Genomic DNA, 23,619 nt, shown 5'->3' on the forward strand with positions numbered 1-23,619 from the left:
GCAGCAGACGACGTGCACCCGTTACCTAGCAATAACCGTGCCTGTAGCCTAACGTGATAGCTATATTCCCGTCGAGCAGCATTAGGCTCTGTTCCATGGAGAATTCCGTGGTTGCACTGAACTAAACATTTCCCCACAGCAACACGTCCAGTTCAACAATCCTTTTCGACAAAAAATCGTTCTTGAAATACAATTCAGACATCGACATCAAGGTCACGTCTCGACGTAAGTCAGTGTTAGATTCAAATTTTCTGGCAGGACGGGCCAACAGTTCAAGCACTCAATCACAGAAAGTAAAATTCATGACAAGGCAAGGCTTAGGGCGATAAACTTACAAACAATGATATGACCAGAAGGACTGGATCCCATTTTTCAATAAAAAGTTCCTTTAAATGCAGTGCTTAACCATTGAAAGTATACATATCATTACTATATAGCACAATAAAAGTTTGCAACAAGTAGCGAAACATCTAAAAGCGTTTGACCGAGCGATGATGATAGGTAACAGGTAGAGCACCTTTATCATTAATATTAATCAATATTTGTTTCTGCTTGAATTTTGAGAGTTGCTTAAGCACTACAAAATTTTGCTTGTAACTGCCAATGTATACCACTTAGGTTGGTATCAGTAACTGCATGATTATGGAGTGCATATAATCCCACTTTAATGAAATATTTAACACTTACTGTACTTCAAACTTTTTGAGTTTCTTCAATTGGTCATACAACTCTTCTTGGAACTTGAAGAAAAACTGTTGCAAACAGATCTCTGTTGAATCAAAGCAAAGAACCATGAATTGTAAAAATAGGCCTGGGGGGGGGGGGTCTTAAAAAACAAATTTCCAGAGGACAAGAAATTCGGGCAAAAGTCCTGAAAAATTCTGGCAGCCTAAGAGGAGAAACTATATATATATATATTTATATATATATATATATATATATATATATATATATATATATATATATATATATATATATATATATATATATATAAATATGCAGTAGCTTGCCCAAATCTTTTTCAAATTTTTGCCCGACAATTCATCGATTTTCTTTATTTAGCATCATGATGCCCGAATATTTCCGTGTAACACCACCGTAAGCACAGCTCACCTGGGCTACCACACTTTTTGCGCGATCAATTTTTTTTCTAACTAGTCAACTGTATATCTGGTCATCTCCGACATGAGTGTATATAAGAAACATTTTCTTTTTGATGGAATGGATGGTGGGGGGGGGGGGGGAGTGCCTACAAGCCTAGAAGTACAGGTTTATCATATTCTTTGTTACATTTTATACTGTTTTGTGAGACAAATTGCAGTCTCACCCGACACAGCGACATTATCCCGCCTACGTGTCGTTGAACAATGTATGTTTTTCTGGAGGTAGCTGAGTACTGTGTTAAAATAATAAATACGGTAACTAAATATGAGCTTAAAAAATATACTGTCCTATTTTTCCTCTTCAAAGTGATGTAACCATTTTTTCTTCTTCTAATTTGCCAAATTTTTGGGGAAGTGTCAATTTCTAAAATGTGAGATTATAAAATAAAGAATGTTTATATGCAACTTGCAAGGCCTCAGATGTGCCGTTTCCGGCAATCTGAGAGGCTTTTTTTGCCAACAATTTTCTTGTACGCTACGCGCCAACCGATGGTGGCGCTCCGCTTAGATACTGTCACAGGAACTTTCGGGCACAAAACTTTCTGCCCCCCGAATTAAAATGGTCCCGTACGCCTATGACCTCGGCCCACAACATTAGGCTTCTGTACTCAATGTGGTACAATTACATACCATATGCGCAATCGTTCCAAGCTTCTGAGATATTATGTTTAGGAAGGTGCGTTAGTGTAAGGACAGGTTAGAGGGGAGTGAGGTAACTGTTTGGCATTTTTTGACTTCAAATGACCTTTATGACCTCCGACAAAATCAAAGTTTCTTTTACTCAATGTTATGCACTATCTTACCAAGTACGAGATCTGCCCAAGCGTCCAATATTGAGATACCATGTTTACAAGGTTTCACAATTTGACCCGAATGACCTTTGACCTCAAACAATACAATACGCTTCTTGTACTCAACAATGTACTCTTTTGCACAAACTATGGGATCAATCTAAGCTTCGATTTTTACAATGTGGGCGGTACAAAGACACGCACACACACGCCAGCATGAATAAATAGGTTACGATTATTATCAAAGCCAGGAAAGCTGCTCTTCAGAAGTTGAACATTAAATTGCAGAGTTTCAAACTGACATCACATAAAATTATCTTCTCAAAACTAAAACAAATGAAATTTAATTTCTGGAAACAATTGTCAGGAAACTGAAGTTTTCCTCTAATTAACTTATTCCCGTCTTTATTATTGTTGGCAATAATGGTTAATTTAAGTCGAAACTGATTTATTGTGTGAAGACAGCTACAGCACTTTACCCTCACATAAGCCAGCAAATACTCAGAACTGATTAAGTTGCTGATTATTTTTAAGGAAATTCTGGAGGAATTATGCCAATCCTCCTCCTCCCCCACCCCCCCCCCCCAAAAAAATACTGCAAAGAAATCTTACTTGTGCAAAATTCTTTAAGTAAAATTGAATTGAATTTCTTCTTCTGAGGAAGGCCTGTGGTACTGTTAATAAGTGTGTACAGTACTTTCTCATTCACAGCCTTCACTTCATACGGCCCAATTAGCCAAGAGTTTTCGAGCTTCCCTCCTCTTCGGGCATCCTTTCTAGCATTCCGTACGAGAACACTGGAACCAACTTCGAAGCTCTGAATAAAATAAAATCCAGCAGATATATGTAAACATCATAATACAATGCATATGTTGCCATTCATTTAACTACAACTTCAATGTACAACATAGCATTATATAATTACCTTTTTTGGTGCCTATTATCCAAATTCTTTTTTTGCCGTTCTTGGGCTTTGCCAATATTTTCTTTCACAACACCTTTGATTATGTCCCGCGACTGTGACATGAGTTGAAAAACCCTCTCCCGCTGTGCATCGCTGCAGTCTGTAGTAGGAGCTTCTGGTTGGACAATGGAGTCTTCAATGTCGACTGGTCGCAATGGCTCTCTGGATATATGAAGATAAATTAACATTCAATTATTCACAACACTTTCTTGACTGAAGAATAAATAAATTTTTATATATTTTATTTTCACTATTAAGACCATTGAACCAGAAATTTGAGTCACATCACATACTCAAACCAGCACAAATATAAAACCCTTATATATATTCTGTGCTGTTATAGGTCCAACTTGCATACCAGTCAATTATGATAAATATATAGTATATGAAAAACAAAACCAATGTCAGTGGCATTAATTGCATGTATCTTTTAAATTAATGGGCATGCATTTACAGTTTAATGAATGTTCATATTTTGTACTTGCTGCAGAGTGTACCATATACAGGGTTAATATTTATTTATTTAGATATTATAACTTAAATTGGGTTATTGATGGTCCTCTATTTAGCGTTTTTTCCCAGGACCTGGGATGTGTCAAATTAGATTTTATCGCACAGAGGACTGGTGTAGCTATGCAAGATTTGTCCAAACTCTCTTATCCCTGATTGCTTTTTCTCTGTATATGGCCTTAGCAAATGTAAATCTCTATTCAGCAATGGCAGGTTTAAATTATTACAAACCTTCCAAACATCACAGCAAAAGGTGAAAGACCTATTGAACCATGTCTGGCTGTATGGTACCCCATGAGAATTGAAGACAGCATTTCATCTCAGTCATGTTGGTTTTCATTGACAACCTTGATGAGTGACCTTTGCAGAGTTTGGTTGAATCTTTCATCAAGCCCATTGGTCTGTGGGTGGTAGCTAGATGATTCTCTGTGGTCTACCCCTATCATGTCAAACAGGGACTTGTTCAGAGCATTAACAAATTCTCCTCTCTGGTCTGAGATGACAATTTTCATGCACCCAAATCTAAATAAATGGAAACATTTAAATAACTATTGTTAAAGTATTGATTACGAGTAATGTAATGAACTACTGGCATCTGCAGAATGGCTACATGGTTTAATCAGAAAATCATTTCAGCACTGATTTAAAAAAAAAAAGTAAGTTAAAAGCACTGACCATATCCCACTAACATTTCATTGACATTAACTTAAGAAACAACTTCTATAAATTCCTGTAACCATTTGGCCGCTTTCTGGGTCACAGTTAAAACAGTGCAAATGCAGGTCTGCATAACTAATTCCATGTAAAGTAGAAACAAAAGTAGATGGATATTTACCTGGCCATGGTTTCAAACAGAAAGTTTGCAACAGTTTTTGCTGTTTTGTTTCTGTACAGCAACAGCCTCTGGCCATTTTGAAAAATAGTCACATAGGGTTTATATGATGTACTTATTTCCATTGATGGTCTCTGGAAGGGGTCCAATCATATCCACACCCATCTAAAAAAAGAAGTAAAATGGCATTCAGAACCATACACAATCTAATCATACGAACTGATGTTCAAGTGATTTATATCTGAGTTTTGTAAAATGCTAAACATTCAATTGTTTTTTTTTATTTTTTATTGTAACTCACACTGGAAGACTCTGTTACCAATTTTTTTCTTCATTACCAAACCTATTAGTTACTGACTTGTCAAACCCAGCTGTTATATGGAAGTCCAATGGGAAATCTCTGAAGTAAGATGCAAGTCACATACATTGATCTAGCTGACAACCTAGATGGTAATTGTCACTAGGGACTATCATAGGCCTGGTAACCATTTTCATCACCTTTGAATGTGGGGTGGGGGGGGGGGGGGAACAGATGTATAAGTACCTGGATGAGTGATTGATAGTTAGTCAGAAAATTGCCTTGGAATCTGTCAGTGAGATGACAGGGTTACACCTAACTGATGTAGGAAGCATACATTGGTAGTATAGGTACCTATACTTTGGTATCTATATATTGTAAGCATTTAGAAATGTTACAAATTAATCTTTGAAGGGAATTTGCAGAATTTTTTATATTAATGACAGAAATTCACACTGTAGAGTTACAGTATGGAAGGAAAGACTTCTTGGTTATTAACCAAGTAGCAAATTTTACTTAAATAGATGTTGAAATAAGCACATGGGTTCATTGGGGATGAATTTTGGACAAAAGGCTATGGCTCTGTTGGTACTTTAGTTATGAACTGCATATGAATGTACGTACCTAGGACATTTTCTCGGATACTTCTTTATGACAACAATTCAAGTACTGAACTCTGTTATGTTCATGTGTCATTCTTGCTTCATATCACAATTCAGTTTTCTTTTCATTTTGAAATTCATATCAGATAATTATGAAGTCCTATGTAAAGGTTTTCCTGTTGCTTTAATTATACGCAGCTAAAAAAAAATACCAAAATGTGTTCTTAGCGAAATTTGTGTTTATGGCTGCAGTACATGAAAATTCCCGACAGTACTGCGAGTCATTAAGTCTACTGAATGTACCACCATCATGATCATCTTTAATATATGCTTAGTAAATTATAACTTTAAGAACAAATGAATGAGCTAGATCTTTCCTTCTCTGGACAATCTCCACACATACTCCTTATACTCTTGCACTGGCCAACAAAGGGATGCAAACTTTAAGCATCGGTTGATAACTTGGTATGCATATGGTGAATGACTTTGCAGTTACAATCATGCAAACAAATATTGCTTTTAGATGACAAAAAACAAAGTGATTTAGTGATAACTGTGCTGCTTGTGAACAGTATTTTCGACCCAGGCCTAGCATTAATAAGCTGAACGCATAAGGTGGTCCATATGTATTCCATTAACATGTAAGGCCTATGAGCTAGGATAGGTATTTGAAAAAAAAAACATGTTACACAACTTCCATTGCAGATTCCATCAAAATCAGGTGTACATGTGCCTCCTGCTGAAATGCAGATGAAAATAATACTAAGGTGGTGAAATTGTCACCACTCGTGTCCTACAAGGACTCTTACAGAAATTGAAATGAACCTGATATTTCTATTGATTTAGCCACCTTCTCAGATCCCTTTCTTTCAAATTAGGGTCTTATACCAAAATACTCCTATCATTTGGTCAAATAAGTTCATGATAACATGTGGGATAAAACGAAAGCAAATTGTTGTGCATTTTTATTTGCTCTTTTTTCAATTGTTTCTCTCAACAACCAGCTATCCTCCTGAATAGAAATTTATTCACCCACCCTCAAATTTGTCAAAGAGATTACACTATAGGCCTATATTAGTTTTTTTGGTCCATTCTGGTCACTATTCTAGCAATACTACAGTATATCACCAAGCAGTGTCTACATGTGATAATACATTGCAAATTTAATATAAATGATATAAACTTGGTCCATGGAGCTATAATCCCAGGTTTATAGCTCCATGGTTTAACCTGCACTAATTTAATTGCAACATTGTTTTGTGCATATATTAACAACCTTAATTACTGTGGAAGAATGTTTAATGAATATTCATACCATAACCATGTACATGTTTGCATAATTAAAATATCACCAGCAAAGAGGCCCATTAAACTTATTAAAAATTATTAACCAACACAGCTAACCTTCTGACAATGAAGTGATGGGCAGGTGGCCAACTGATTACCTATAGCATATATTCGACCTGCTGCAGTGTCTGTGCACATCCCGGCACCAATATATTAAAAAAATATGGGAAAACCTCTAAAAAGAAAGAGATAATAAAGTAACACTCATTAATTTAATTGATCCTCCAAATGGACAAGACAGGGACCCCCCCCCTCTCCCTTGCTACCTTGTGTTTTAACTAGTAAGGGGACTAATCCCAGGACATATCTTTCAGAAAATCTGAAAAGTCCTATCCTGAAGATTTTTTTTTTTAACCTAGCAATTTCAAACACATAATCATTATTGAAATTAATCATGGTAGCATGGGTACACAATACACAGCTGATATGTAACTGACAGCTGATCTGGGAGTTTTGGCAGTTACCAGAGTAACAAAAATTATACCAAGTAGGCTTTATTTCAGAGATTGCCAATCGGAGTGGCTTGAATTTGAATAAAGCAAATTATTTGCAAATATAGGGTTAACTCTCGAAGTCCTACTCCTAGGCTACAGTAGGCTAGCCTATAGTAGCCTAATACTATTCGTGTCTTGCCGACTAATTATGCATCACGATATTCTCTAACACTTATAAAGTTTAGACTTTTCAGTTCTACTCTTAGGTGATTACAAATAATAAAATATACCTATAATCTGCAAGGCCCAAATGGCCAATGCACTTAGTTCAAGTTATATGCATATCTATGGAATCATTTTCTTCAGTGGAAATAATTCCTAAAAGTTTTATACAAATAAACAAATAATACACTTACCGCCAAACCCTTCTTGTAAGCTTTAATTTTGTGGGCTTTGGCCAAGGGCCTATCTTCGTTGCCATGTGGGCCGACGTAAACTAGATCGGCATCTCCCGTCAGTCTAAAACTCTTCGATCTTCCCCTTATCGATCTTTCTAGATTTATCGTAGACTTTTCAGGGTACAGTCCTGACGAAAGATATTTTCCAATGATAATGTAGACCTACTCGTCATCGGTATCCAGGTCAGGAGAAGTCATCTTGTAATATCAGATCGGGCTAAGTAAGTTAACGGTCTCAACTCTTAATGCAATTACTGTGCGTGCATATATGCAGCTACTAAGAAATTTTGGGCCTGCGACATGTAACGACGTAGACGGCACATTCGGCTTACTTCACTGAGTAAACAGCAGTATACATTTTACAGTAGAATGCAAATACGCATGTCACACCTAGAACGTAGAGCGGGAGATTTCCACATTTCCCGCGTACTGAATAAAATATATTGACTGTGACCAGGGAGTTTTTCCATAACAACTCCCTGCTCTGACCCCGGATTTGACCTCCATGCTCCGGATGGCGGGGAACTATCACCGCCGCGTATCGGTTAAAATACATTTACCTTCGACCTACATGGTTGATCTTTCTCCAACGTTTAGAAATTCCGACCTTCCAAACAACTACCCTAATGGTAGTAACGATTGATAAGCAGCAGAGTCAGACAGACATGACTAATTAGTTCGGAAGATAAGTTTAACATTCATTATGCAGCCTTCTGACAGTCGACGATCGAAATAGAGCGGACAGCGTCCCTCTGGAGTGTAGTCTCCATGATAATAATAACATTTTGCCGCCTCTTCCCACAACAGTCGACACTCGAAGTATTAGTTATACTTTAACCGAGTTTTGAGGGTGCATGCTGACCGATATATAACATTGTCAACCTGGTCTTCGCTAGTAAATTACCTCCTTTTAAGTAATAAGGGAACGTAGATAGGGCCAGAAATGTTTGTCACTCAACAGAACCACGTTAAAGCTCTTTGAAGAGAACCCGGACACTTTCCACGGTGGCGTAGAAAGCAAGGGAAAGTGTCCCTGAGACACTATTCACGCAAATGAGACACTATTTCCTAGTAATAAGTGTCCTACGGACGCCCGGACACTCATTACTGCCACACTGGCGCCCTTTAAGCTTTTTACCACTTTTTATTTATTCCCGATTATTGACTTTTTTATTGCGCTCTCATCTACCTATTGACATTTGTCACACTTTGTTGGTGCAATTTTCTGACAAATGGCGATGACACCTATTTATTCTTCGTTTATCTGCAAATCAGCAAGGCCCGGAAAGGGTCATTTCCGGTGATCTAGGGAGTATCTTTACTCAAAAAATTTCTGTACGCTCCGCGCCAACCTGTGGTGGCGCTCCGCTTAGATAGTGTCAAAAGCACCCCTACAGACCATTCTCTCCCCCCCCCCCCTGACCAATATACCCCTAGCTCCGCCACTGGCACCTACTGAAAGAAGAAGAATTTGCAATGTGTTTTGCAATGGTTCAACTTATATCATTATTATTATCATTATTGTTGTAACGACTTCCCCAATAATTCTAACCAATATGGAAGGGTAATAACATGGAAAATGATTTTATGTTATTGGCAGGTGATGTAATAACTGCTGGATGCCTATATGTTATGCACATTAACATGTGGAACGCGCGGAGCGCGCGAAAAAATTTGGTTATATTTTTCGGTCAAGTCGTTACAGCCCCCCCCCCCCCCAAATCAAATGAGGCTCCTACGCCTATGTATATATATATATATATATATATATATATATATATATATATATATATATATATATATATATATATATATATATATATATATATATATATATATATATATATATATGTGTGTGTTAGGAATATAATATGATTTGAACAAAATAGAGGCCCCTATAATTTCTATTAAGTTACCTTCACAGATAGTGGTACAGCCATTCAGAGATTAGGGGAAAGTGACCCGTCAGTGGCACATTGATATACCATATGACATTGTGTTGCTGTACTATTCATTTTGCTCTGAGTTTTGTTCCTTTCTGCCCCTCAGGTATGTTCTTTTTACTTTATTGTACTTATTACTCTTATCTTTAATAGTTTAAGGATCTAACTGATGTATTCTCATCAGTATTCATGGTAGCATTCAATAGGAATGTCAAGACATTGAAGTGCACCTTTTTATCAGTGCTAGTAGTTTTATATGTTATTAATATAGCCATAGGCTGTATGTAACCTGTATGGTACATTGTTAATTGATGTGGTGAAGCCATTGCAGCTACGCCCAGGAACGAGGTGGTTCCATGGTGTCAAATTACTTAGCAGGTATAACCTGTGCAGCATAGACTAATTAGATGGGTTGTTCTATTGGAAGAGGGGTTGACTAAAATAGCTACACAACAGGCTGCATAGGGTAGACCCCCTAGAGAGATCTGGGTGCACAGGATTGGTGGAATTGTTTAGGTTACCATGGCAATCCTATACCAGGCAGATATATTGTTCTTATTAGCTGTATACTGCCTGTGCAGTGGTAGTGTGTGGGTACAACTATATTGAAACCTTTGTTTTAATAAAAGTCGTAAGCTAGCTCCCTAGTTCATGTAGGGAAATGTTGCTAGTCTAGGGGTGCACAGAGGATTAAGATGTTAGAATAATTATTTACACTTCTGTGTGCATCTGTGTGGGCCATGTCAGTTAGTCTGGTGGATATGTTTGTTGGTCTATGCATGATGTGTGTTATCTGTAGATTGATTAGGTTTATCTGTTTATCACCCGAATCCCCTGGTAATGAAGACATGGTTTTTCATTCCATACTATGTGTGTATGTTGATTACATTGTATCACATCGTAACAGGGATAAACATGATGAACCGTTCCGCCATTTTATAATGTCAAATATTAGAGTCTGGAAAGTTAACGAAATAGTTCCAGGAGAGAAAATCAGAGCAGAGGTAAGATTAATTGACCATCAAGGAGAACAAATTCCATTTCTAGCCAATTTCCATGAAAATAAAAATAAATCACAGTATTAGACTGCAGAGCGAGGTAACGTTAGTTTCTACCGTTAACGTAGGTTTGATTCGTATGACCAGTGTATGTTGTACATTACAAGAGGAGCTGCTTGATTTCAAATTAACTATAATGATGTTAAATGACCGTGACGTAGTTTGTTCCATATAGTGTAATGAATACATGATATAGTTACATGTGTTTTATAACATTTATATCGTGATACAAGCTGAAACTGATATGAAACTGTACAATATTGTAAAGTAACTGTATTGTACTATGAATAACACTTCATTTCATTAATTTGTTTAATTACAACTGCAATATTACAACATATGTTACCTTATTAAGTTACAGTTAAACAACAAAAACTGCTGCATGGGGCCTTTTTGTGCTTGTAATATATTGCATTGTACATAAAACCCGTGACTATGTGACATTGTAATGTAATTAGAGAAGTAATACGTATATTTTAATTAAGAGTTGAACGTTAGTGCAGTCGGTTACGTGTTTGACACACGTTTAGTGTAACTCGTAGTGTTGTAAAGGATTATTTTCATCCGATAACCAAATATGTCAGTAGTATCAGACTCAGTATGTACCTGATTTTTTTGCTGTCCGTCATGTATTTGGTATTGTCCCACATCTGCTGAAGACACTCGTCTTGTTCCTATAACAACATATGCTGGACAGGTAAATTTGTATTAAGGTACATACATTTAGAGGCAATAGTACAGGCTGCATGGGCACTTCTCCGTACAAAATTAAAATCACCCCCCCCCCCCGAGTCCCACCATTAAAGCATTAAAACACCATGCACCTTCTCTATTGGTGATTAAATGTGTTGCCCTTCTCTAGTAGACATTGGTGCCCCAGCAGTGCCCCCTGAGATAAAGCTCCTGACGACATCACTGGTTATGAATCATAGGAACTATGAACTCTCCATTAAATAGTGTAGATTCCGGAAATTTCACAAACAAGTTTCGGCTTTGTTATTATACTAGAATCGTTCACATTCATATTTCGTAACCAATCAGTGTTCAGGTCCGAAACAGACATGGTACATGAATATTCCAACTAGTTCACGAGCTTGGTTTTTCCATAAACTAAACGCTCTTATATCCAATATCCTAGTTTATTTGGCAAATTTTAGTAAGGGTTATTAAGCTTCTTTTTATTGTACGTCCTTACCAGTTAGTGTTAAATAAGCAGATTTTCAACACAAACTGCAGTTTTAAGTATATATATATTATTGTAAATACTTTGACATTGTAAATTATGAGTAGACGTGGTACCTACGGTGCAAGGATACACATATAGTAAATTATGTAGGCCTATGAAGTATACTGGCACTAAGAGTTAGAGGGCAGGAAGTGTAATTTATGTAGCATATGGTACATACAGTTAGAGGACAGATACTGGTGTTATAATGTATGTATTCTTTAACATTAGAGGACATCAGGTGTCTGTTTAATGTAAGTTATGTAGGTCTATTAAGTAAACTGACACATACAGTTAGAGGACAGAAACTGGTATTATAACATATGTATTCTTGAACATTAGAGGACATCAGGTGTCTGTATCATATAAGTTATGTAGGCATATGAAGTATACTGGGACTAAGAGTTAGAAGACAGGTAGTGCAATTAATGTAGCATATGGCACATACAGTAAGAGGACAGATACTGGTATTATCATGTATGCATTCTTCAACACTAGAGGACATCAGATGTCTCTATAATGTAAGTTATGTAGGTCTATTAAGTAAACTGACACATACAGTTAGAGGACAGAAACTGGTATTATAATATATGTATTCTTGAACATTAGAGGACATCAGGTGTCTGTATCATATAAGTTATTTAGGCCTATGAAGTATACTGGCACTAAGAGTTAGATGACATGTAGTGCAATTAATGTAGCATATGGCACATACAGTTAGAGGACAGACACTGGTATTTTAGTGTATGTATTCTTGAACATTAGAGGACATCAGTTGTCTCTATAATGTAAGTTACGAGGCCTATTTAGTATACTGACACATACAGTTAGAGGACAGATACTGGTATTATAATGTATGTATTCTTGAACAGAGGAGGACATCAGGTGTCTGTATAATGTAAGCTATGTAGGCCTATGAAGAATATTGGCACTTACAGTTAGAGGACAGGAAGTGTAATTTATTAACTATATGGTACATACAGTAAGAGGACAGATACTGGTATTATCATGTATGTATTCTTGAACATTAGATGACATCAGGTGTCTTTAAAATGTAATTTATGAAGGCCTATTTTGTATACTGGCACATACAGTTAGAGGACATGGAGTGTAATTTATGTACCATATGTTAATTCTTTCTGTAGTAAACATTATTCACTTACAGGTCACACAATTAAGAGATCTCAGAAAGTCGTTCCATGGATTACTTCTGATATTGTTCGTTCTGTAACTACAAAGCATATCTTTACAGCTGCACTCCTTCAAACAAGCTTAAATACACCATTTTAATACAAGTTGGCAACCAGTATTCGCGTAGCAAAGAATATTTTCTGTGAATAAAAGACTGACCTCAGGAAAACTTGGAATGTTATTAAGGAAATCATTGGCAAAACGAAAGGATTCTGCCCGGGTTAATAATTATAAGCTTTTACATATAATGATAATGGAATTGAAAATGACCTTGAGGTTGCAAAGTATATCAATGATTAAATCTCTAATATTAATCAAACTCTTGCTGACAAGATTCAATATTTAAAAAATTAAACAAATAACGGAAAATGGCTGGGCATTTTAAACAATGGAAAGAGTAAAGACATTTATAGCGATAGCTGGATTCGGATCAGAGGTCTGTTTCGAACCCCGTTGTAGACATTAACTTACTTTGCTCTTTTCTAAGATTTCATTTTGTGTTGTTCCTATGGGCTGCAGCCCCGCCCCCAAATTCCTACACCTATGTCGATACGTATATTGTCATATGGCTACAACTCTAGCAAACTCGAATTTCACGGAAAGTGTGGTTAGTGCTGTCCCAATTGCTACTAGTAAAAGTGTAACTTTGCATCATGCATGGGATAAAAGGTCGAATAGGGAACACTTAGTATCATCCAATTAACACATATGAGTGAATTACAGTAAACAGGGAGTAGTGCTCGACAGCATCACAACGCATAGTAACACGAGCATATATCTAATTGTGGGTGCATGTTATACCGTCAACAAGCTAAAGTACTTTCAATACTGTAACATATTAGGGTTGCTATACATTTGATACAGTGACACTAAACTATAGCAATACTAATGTAACATATTAGGATTGCTACTCTTGGTACAGGGGAACTACACTATAGCAAATACTAATGTAACATATTAGGATTGCTGCACGTGTAATTGGGTAACAAAGCTATAGCAACTACTAAAGTAGCATGTTGGGGTTGCTACACTTGGTACTGGGAGACAACACTAGAGTAAACACTACTGTAGCATATTAGGATTGCTACAGTTGATTCAGGGGAACAAAGCTATAGCAAATACTATTGTAGGATGTAAAGATTGCTGTACTTGATATTGGGGGACAAAACTATAGCAAATACTAATGTAGCATGTTAGGGTTATTACATTAGGTTCAGAGGAACACAATTATAGCAAAATATTAATGTAACAAATGAGGGTTGCTTTACTTTGTACAGGGGAAAAACTATAGCAAATAATAATATTAAATATTAGGGTTGCTACACTTGATACAGGGAAACAAATCTACAAATACTTACGTAGAATATTAGAATTGCTACACTTGGTACATGGGAACAAAAATATAGCAACTACTATTGTAGAATATTAGGATTGCTACAGTTGATACAGGGGACCAAACTATAGCAACTACTAATGTACCATATTAGGATTGCTACACTTGATACAGGAAACAAAACTATTGCAACTACTAATGTAGCATATTAGGAATGCTACACTTGGTACAGGGAACAAAACTATAGCAACTTCCATAGCAACTACTATTGTAACATATTACGATAGCTAGACTTGGTACATGAGGGGAACAAAACTATGGCAACTACTAATGTTATATATTATGATTGCTACACTTGGTACAGGGGAACAAAGCTATATAGCATCTACTAATGTAGCATATAAGGATTGCTACACTTGAAACAGGGGGAACAAAACTATAGCAACTACTAATGTGGCATATTAGGATTGCTATAATTGGTTACATATAAACAACATGTCTTTCCTTTTCCTTTGTCAAGTATTCTTTCGTTTGTTTTATATTTATTAATATACTCCTATCTTTTCTATATTTCTCTTTTTATATTGCTTTTCGTTATGTTTGTTACCATTTCTGTTAATTCGATTTGCACGAAAAGATACGAGTGGCCTTTTCAGCTCTAATCCATTTTTGTTTTGTTTTGATATGTTTTCCATCCTTCCAACACACTGTTAAACTTACAGCGGGAAAAATAGAAAATGAAACCGAATTCAATCAGTTTAGATATTGTTTGGATTTCTCCGGCAAAGGAAATGACCGTGCTAGGAGTATTTCTATTAAATATCTATAAGCAATGTTTTGATTAATAGTTATTGCATCCCTCCGCCAGTTCAATCGCCAGCGCATCGTAGACATTATTGACCTCAAATTATGATAATATTATGTATGTTATATATATATATATATATATATATATATATATATATATATATATATATATATATATATATATATATATATGTATCGCGTGTTGTAGGACAATATCTTTTCCGGGTTTGCGCTCTTCACTAAACTATATATATATATATATACATATATATATATATATATATATATATATATATATATATATATATATATATATATATATATATATATATATATATATATATATATATATATATATATATATATATATATATATATATATATATATATATATATATATATATATATATATATGGTGCATTATGACATACACTCTCAAAAACAACTTCAACGATGAAGCTGTGTGCAGAAATCCATAGTGGTTATTATACACAACGGAGCCGTCTTTTACTTTATTTTATGAGAAGATTGGATCAGGCGAATTGAAGTGTACGTACAAAATGACTAAAGTTACTTTTGACTTCATGTATAGGCCCAGTTATAATTAAATATCAGCTCAATCCAATTAGCGCAAGGTTGTGTATAATATATGATTTGCCTAGATGTATAGGTCATAGAATTAAGCTAATTATAGTAGTACTTTATTTACCTCCCTGTCGTTTCATACCAGTCTAGCAGGTTACAACTCATTTGGTTTTATTGCAGGGTAATAATATAGCGATAGAGTTGTTAACATTAACGCTTGTCCCTCACTACTCAGACACATTGATATTTTTTTCACACTACATCACTGCCGTAACTTGTAGGCCTATATCAATTATAAGGAATGTTTGGGGCAAAGAGTAGCTATTTGCGATCCACATTTTGATTGGGTGTAATTCTGTTTATAGATATTTATTTAAAGTTACCTTTTGTTGGTGTTTGGAACTATATGTCAAGTAGGTTCCCTTGTGTCACTCTATGTTTGACCTTTTTTTCAAGGAGAACGGCAGGGAGGGGACTATCTTGTAATTTTACTGCCGAGAGGGAGCAAATAATGAAGTTAGGACGTCGTATTTATAGTGGCTATGGACACTTCAAAACTGTCTTGAAAATCAATAAATTATATAAAATATTAAATAGAGCATTATCTGAGGAAGTAAAGCCCATTGTAATATGAAAGTCGAATACTACTAAATTCCACTTAGTACTGGTTCTTGTCAAAATCACTATGCATTTGTGTGCCTGAAATCTTAGTGCATAAGCTTTGTACAATCTCGTGTAACATATAGCGTATGTATATGAAATAAGTACGTGATCTAACACTGTAGCTACATACCCATACTTATACGTCCGTCAGTTTCACCGAGTTCCGTGATTGCGCACTAGAGAAATCGTTGCTGAATAAGGAAGTGTATCTCGAAAGTAGCCTACCATAGTAACCTATAGGCTAAGGCTGTATGTATACAATGTAATGTTATTTACAACTATAGAAAGGAGAAACTAGGTGCAAACAGGGACGTAGCCAAGGCCTGATGATTGGGGGGGGGGGGGGTGTAGTGGCTGAAATTCCAACTGGATGGGTTTTGGAGCCAGAAAATTCCGACTGCTGCCTTGTACCCCCACCCCGCACTAATTGTCAACGATACGGTCAGTGTCAGTCAGACACCCCATCTTTCGCGACTGCACTTATGTTCCGAACTTTTTTTCGATACATTTGTACCTTATGGGGCAAAGTTTTTGCTTATGTTGATGGCACTTTTAAGCTTCCATAGATTAGCATTGGCGTTTTAATTGTAAACCATAGAGATAATATATATCCCAACGACGTAGCCAGGAGTTTGAAAGAGGGAACACCTTTTGCGATTGTTATGGGGGAGGGGTCTAAGGGGAGGGGGTGTCCCCCTCCCCTTTGAGATATTTTTGAACAATTGAAGGTCCTTAGATGCGATCTGGTGCAATTTGTTGCCAGTTTCATCATTATCATATGATATCATATTATCAGCAGATTTTGTTTTCCTGTTTGAATTCTTTTACATGTTCTTTTACATAATATATCAGAAATACATTTGACGAACTTAACTGATGGACAATGTAAACTTTCATATTTTGTAAGACAGCCAGATGTGCAGTGGCCTAAAAACAAATATCGTTATCGCCGTGTATTAGCAGTGTAATAGCAACAGTTTTTAAACATATTTTATTTTGCAACACTGAAAGGGGGAGCAGTCGCTCTCCTGCTCCCCCTGGCTACGTCCCTGTATATCCTGAATTTACTTGAAGCAAGCGAACAGGGTCGACCCACCCAATAGCAAAATTAATACATAAATTATCCGAATTGAAGCTGGCGAACGTTTAGAGTATTCAATATCATACGAAGTTTTGTATGGTGGAGTATAAGGATCGCGAGATACAATTTCTCAATGTGACGAGGAAAACGTGGTAAATATGACTGATTAAAGGTCCATTTTGATCGAAAATTTTATTTCACTCACAAATTACAAGAACATATGAAAATAAAAGTGCGACAGTCAGAACAATTAGAGTGCGACAGTCGGAAATTACGAATTGAAGCTGGCGACAGTCGGAAATTCCGACAGTCGGAAATTCCGACTGTCGCACTCAAATTTTCCAACTATCGTAATTTTTACCAAGATTGGGGAGGGGGTGAGACACCCCCACCCCCCCCCCCCCTCTAGCGACGTCACTGGGTGCAAATCAAATTGCGTTTCACACTGTGTGACAACCGTAACAACTTTAACGGAAATTTGAAATTAAGGATGATAGTAAAATGGTTCTGCTGAAAAAAACCTGATATCACTTGTAAATATGCACTACAAATTGAGACGTTTCACGTTTGGTGGAGAACAATATTGAGCGAGAGTTATATGACAAATGAAGATGCAGATGCATCTTCCCTGAGCTTGATATTTATGGCAGCCATTCTTCCTCGAATAATATACTTATATCAAATACAGAAAGGGTATTGCTGTTGCGACAAATTCCTGCCGTGGTGTTCGCTTTGGAGAGATCTGCCTCATTGCAGAATTTACGTAAGACTATTTCTCTCTTCCGGAGGATAAAGTGTATTGTCAAACACAAATGTTGTGAATATATAGCTTAAAGCCACATAATAGCATTTTGATTAGGGAGATACACATTGTCAATATTTGGTGATATGTTATGCTGATATGTGTCAACTTGAGCAAAATTAGTGATGTCGTTATGGCAATTGTCCTTTTTCTATAAATGTACAAATCGTTCATCCCCAATAACAATTAAATAAAAACTCTCTCTCTTATTTCCTTACTTCCTCCCTCCTTACTTCCTCCCTCCTCCCTCCGCCCTCCTCCCTCCTCCCTCCTCCCTCCTCCCTCCTCCCTCCTCCCTCCTCCCTCTTCCCTCCTCCCTCCTCCCTCCTCCTTTTGATTCGCATTAAGTAGAAACTCATTGCCTTACTAATTTTCAACATTGTTAAATACCATAAGAACTTCGTTTGGTGTTTCACCAACGTAGGTTGACGCCACTTTCTTTATAAAATCATTTCATTTTTTTCTATCAGTTTACAGATTCTATCCGTTATGTGAGAAGTGTTGATCACCCCAGACTTATTGAAATAATCCGGCAGAAATATCTAACTGGTAAGTGAAACAGTAAATGCTTTAGTAGAAAATGCGTTGGCTTTCCACGAAAATCAATGTCGGAAAGTAAGTCTTAAAAAGAAAAGCATCTTTCGTTTGCCAATAGAGAATATTCACAAAAGACCAAATTACTAATATTATCTAAAAATAAATATTATTAGCAGAAAAAGAAGATTATAAGAAGAATATGGTTGGATATGATAGATGGATATGATGGATATGATGGATGGATAGTAAAGATGGCTAGGATGGCTAGGATGGATGGATAGGATGGATATGATGGATGAATAGTAGGGATCGATAGGATGGATAGGATGGATATGATGGATGAATAGTATGGATTAAAAACATATCTGTTTAAGCTTAAAAACATATCTGTTTAAGCTTGCTTATTCTGATTGACCTGACTGGTTGGCTTTTTCCTTGTTAAGCGCTTTTGAATGTTTTGTACAAAATTAGCGCTATATAAATGCCTTTATTATTATTAATGGGTGGATGGATAAGAAGCATGGATAGTGTGGATGGTAGGATACGATGAATGGATATGATTGATGGATAAGATGGATCGAAAGGATGGATGAATAGGATGGATATGATGGATGGATAGTATGGATGCATGGATATGATGGATAGATGGATAGGATGGAGGAAAAGATGGATAGATAGTATGGATGGATAGTTTGGATTAGATGGATAGGATGGATAAAATGGATAGGATGAACGGATATGATGGATGGATAGGATTGATAAGATGAATTGATGGATAGGATAGATGAGTACGATGGAAAGATAGGATGGATGGATATGATGAATAGATGAATGGATATGATTGATGGATAGGATAAGTCGATAGTATGGATGGATATGATGAATATGATGGATGGATAAGAAGCATGGATAGGATGAATTGATGGATTTGATGGATGGGTAGGATGAATGGATAGATAAGATGGATAAATAGGATTGATAGGATGGATAGGATGGACGGATTTAATGGATGGAAAGGATGAATAGGATGAATGGATGGATTGGATAGATGAGTAGGATGGATGGAAAAGATGGATGGATATGATAATTGGATGGATGGATATGATTGATGGATAGGATGGATCGGTAGTATGGATGGATAGGATGAATATGATGGATGGATTAGAAGCATGGATAGGATGAACGGATGGATTTGATGGATCGGTAGGATGATGGATAGGATGGATAGGATAGGATGGATATGATGGATGGATATTATGGATGGATGGATATGATAGATGAATATGATGGATGGATTAGAAGCATGGATAGGATGAATGGATGGATTTGATGGATCAGTAGGATAGATTAATATGATGGGTAGGATGGATGGATAGGATGGATGGATGGATATGATGGATGGATATGATTGATGGATAGGATGGATGGATATGACGGATGTGATGGATAAGATTGATAGATGGAATGGATCCATGGATAAGATGGATAGAATGGATAGGATGGACGGATATGATGGGTGTATAGGATTGATAGGATGTATTGGATGGATTGGATGGATGAGTACGATGGATGGATAGGATGGATCGATAGAATGGATGGATAGGATAGATGTTATGATGGATGGATAGGATGGATGGATTGGATGGATGGATAAGATGGATGAATAGTATGGATGAATTGGATGGATGCATAAGAAGCATTGATAGTATGGATGGATGGATAGGATGGATGTATAGGATTGATAGGATGAATGGATGGATTGGATGGATGAGTACGATGGATGGATAGGATGGATGGATATGATGGATAGATAGGATGGATGGATATGATGGATGGATGGATAGGATTGTTGGATAGGATGGATAGGATGAATGGATGGATTGGATGGATGGGATGGATCGATGGAAAGGCTGGATACATATGATAAATGGATGTATGGATGTGATTGATGGATAGGATGGATCGATAGTATGGATGGATAGGATGAATGTGATGGACGGATAAGAAGCATGGATAGGATGAATGGATGGGTAGGATGGATTGGATGGATGAGTAGGATGGATGGATATGATGGATGAATGGTATGGATGAATTGGATGGATGCATAAGAAGCATTGATAGTATGGATGGTCGGATAGAACAGATGGATATGATTGATGGATAGGATGGATCGATAGGATGGATATGATGGATATGATGGATATGATGGATGAATAGTATGGATGAATATGATGGATGGATTAGAATCATGGATAAGATGAATGGATGGATTGGATGAATAGGATGGATTGATATGATGGGTATGTTGGATGGATAGGATGGATCGATTGATAAAATGGATTGATATAATGGATAGTATAGATTGATATAATGGATGGATAGGATGGATGTATAGGATTGGTAGGATAAATGGATATTATGGATGAATAGGATGGATCGATAGGATGGATAAATAGAATGGATACAATGGATCGATATTATGGATTTATAGGATTGATAGGATGAATATGATGGATGGATATTATGGATGGATTGATATGATGGATGAATGGAAAGGATTGATGGATGGTTGGGATGGATGAATGGATTGATATGATGGATGGATGGATAGAGTGGATAGGATGGATAGAAAAATGGATTGGATGGATAGGATAGATGAATTGGAAGGATGGATGTGATGCATGGATGATTAATGGATGGATTGGATGGATGGGTCGGATGGATGAAAAGTATGAATACTATGGATAGGATGGATGGATGGATAAGATAGATGAATAGGATGGTTAAGATGGATAAATAGGATGGATGGATAGGATGGATAGTATAAATTAATTGATTGGACGGATGGGCAGAATTGATGGATAGAATGGATGGATAGGATGGATGGATATGATGCATGGATGATTAATGGATGGATGGATGGATGGATGGATGGATGGGTAGGATGGATGAAAAGGATGGATACTATGGATTGGTATAATGGATGGATATTTTGGATGGATAATACGGTATGATAGGATGGATGGATTGGATGGATGGATGGATACGAAGGATATGATGGATGGATAGGATCGATGGATACAATTGATGGATAGGATGGATAAGATAGATAGATAAGATGAATGGACAGGATGGATAAGATGGTTGGATAGGATGGATGGATAGGATTGATGGATGGATAGGATGGATAAGATGGTTGGATAGGATGGATGGAAAATGATGGATAGGATAGACGGATAGGTTGGATGGATAGGATGGATAAGATGAATGGATGTATTGGATGGATGGATAGGATGGATGGATATGATAGATGGATAGGATGGATGGATGTATGGATAGGATGGATGAATAGGATGGATAGTATGGATGAATAGGATGGATTGATATTATGGATGGATAGTATGGATGGATAGGATGGATGGATAAGATGGATGGATAGGATGGATAATATTGGATTGATGGATTTTATGGATGGATGGATAGTATGGATGGATAGGTTAGATGGATTGAATAGGATGGATTAGATGGATGGATGGATAGGATGGATGGATAGGATGGATGGATAGCATGGATAGGATGAATTGATTGATTGGACGGATGGGTAGGATGGATGAATAGGATAGATGGATATGATGGATGGGTAGGATGGATGGATAGGATTGATGGATATGCTGGATGGATAGTATGGATGGTAGGACAGGATTGATGAATATGATTGAAGAAAAGGATGGGTCGAAAGGATAGATGGATATGATGGATAGGATGGCTCGATAGGATGTATGGATAGGACTGAACAAGTTATGTACAATAAACGTTAGATTCATACACATCATGTAGAGCAATTATAAAGTTTGCAACATCGATAACAAGAGAGAGACAATCAGCCACAAAAAAAAATAGCATTAACCATTCCAAGTTTAAATATTCTGGAAACCCCTTTATATCCTGAGTAATCCAGTTAATGCCTTTACACAGAATTTCCAGTCAAATTAATGCTTATTTTGAATGCAAAATTACAGACCTAAGATGGCTGCCAATGTTAATCCCGTGGACATCAAACCAGATGTGAAGAAGGCAGTAAACGGTAAGTTGAAAGCTGAAAAATTCGCAATTATGTTGTCTTATTTGTGTCAGATGGTTTTATCTACAATCCACGGTACACTGTTGCTTTTACTAATATAGTTGAGAAGCCATATTTGCTTTTCTTTTATAAAAACACGTAATATTGGCGAATTTAATGCGGATATCAATATATATTGGCAACATAATATCATATGTAAATCTTTTGAAAGTGAAAGGGATTAACAGGTCATTACATTTTGATTGACAAGTTTAAAGTATTTATGTTCATATCACTAACGCATCCGTTGTTACTACATTCATTCATATCTGAAGGAGTGTTCCATGTGCTAGTTAGGTGTCTTTTATCCTCTTTCGTTATTTTCAACAGGTTTTGGTAGTTTTAAAGTTGCACTTGCTACCGTTCTGACTGTTAAAATTGTTCTTGATCTTGCTACGTTCTTTGAATATCCGCCTGTTGTCATAGAAGAGTTGAGCAATGCAGCAGCCAGTGCAGGCCTTCTCATGATTCGTTATATGGAAGAGAGAGGACAAATAGAGCCAACAAGTATCATGACACTTCTGTGTGCGCTGAAGAAAATGTGTCTTTCTGGGATTGAGATGAGTGCAAGAAAGCTGTATGAGGAACATACAGGGAGACTATGTTCCAGTGAAGATCATTCTAAGGCTCAATTAGAAGGTACTGTAACTTAAAGTAGGCTATATCTCTATACATGAATGTTCGTATGCACTCGCAGCAGTCTTAAGAAAGCGCATTACCTCCATCGATTGGTAATTTTCAAAGGATTTGCTAAAGTGAAGTTTCATCAAATATAGCTGGATGATTATTGTTCATTTAACAATTGAAGATAAAATAGTTTGCGTGTAATAATAAAACAAGATGATTGGGTGTATAGTATCTTAGTAATTCAAATT

At 36.6% G+C, this 23,619-nt stretch overlaps 2 protein-coding genes and 1 long non-coding RNA gene across 26 annotated transcripts in view; 1 reads left to right on the forward strand and 2 right to left on the reverse strand.

Moving 5' to 3' along the window:
* The window catches only part of LOC139970082 (uncharacterized), an 892,672-nt gene that overhangs the window by 719,477 nt on the left and 149,576 nt on the right, over positions 1-23,619 (reverse strand). The window lies entirely within an intron of this gene.
* The window catches only part of LOC139970035 (NLR family CARD domain-containing protein 4-like), a 545,770-nt gene that overhangs the window by 211,956 nt on the left and 310,195 nt on the right, over positions 1-23,619 (forward strand). For all 4 annotated transcript variants that reach the window (XR_011793895.1, XR_011793894.1, XM_071975611.1 and 1 more), the window contains exons 2-4: positions 18,558-18,636; positions 22,644-22,708; positions 23,075-23,383. Coding sequence is in view for 2 of the 4 variants with exons in the window: in XM_071975611.1 (XP_071831712.1) it covers positions 22,651-22,708; positions 23,075-23,383 (367 nt within the window). In the remaining 2 variants the exon portion in view is untranslated. The remainder of the gene's footprint in view (positions 1-18,557; positions 18,637-22,643; positions 22,709-23,074; positions 23,384-23,619) is intronic.
* On the reverse strand, positions 731-8,520 carry LOC139970096 (uncharacterized). 4 transcript variants are annotated; one of them, XR_011793989.1, is made up of 7 exons: positions 7,358-8,520; positions 6,565-6,682; positions 4,264-4,425; positions 3,660-3,950; positions 2,880-3,080; positions 2,567-2,771; positions 731-769 (listed from the first exon to the last, which is right to left on the reverse strand). It is a non-coding gene; the product is annotated as an uncharacterized lncRNA (long non-coding RNA). The 4 variants fall into 4 exon arrangements; XR_011793991.1 differs by lacking the exon at positions 6,565-6,682; XR_011793990.1 differs by having other exon boundaries at positions 6,606-8,520.

This window comes from Apostichopus japonicus, chromosome 7, assembly GCF_037975245.1.
Source record: "Apostichopus japonicus isolate 1M-3 chromosome 7, ASM3797524v1, whole genome shotgun sequence".
NCBI classification, from domain to species: domain Eukaryota; kingdom Metazoa; phylum Echinodermata; class Holothuroidea; order Aspidochirotida; family Stichopodidae; genus Apostichopus; species Apostichopus japonicus.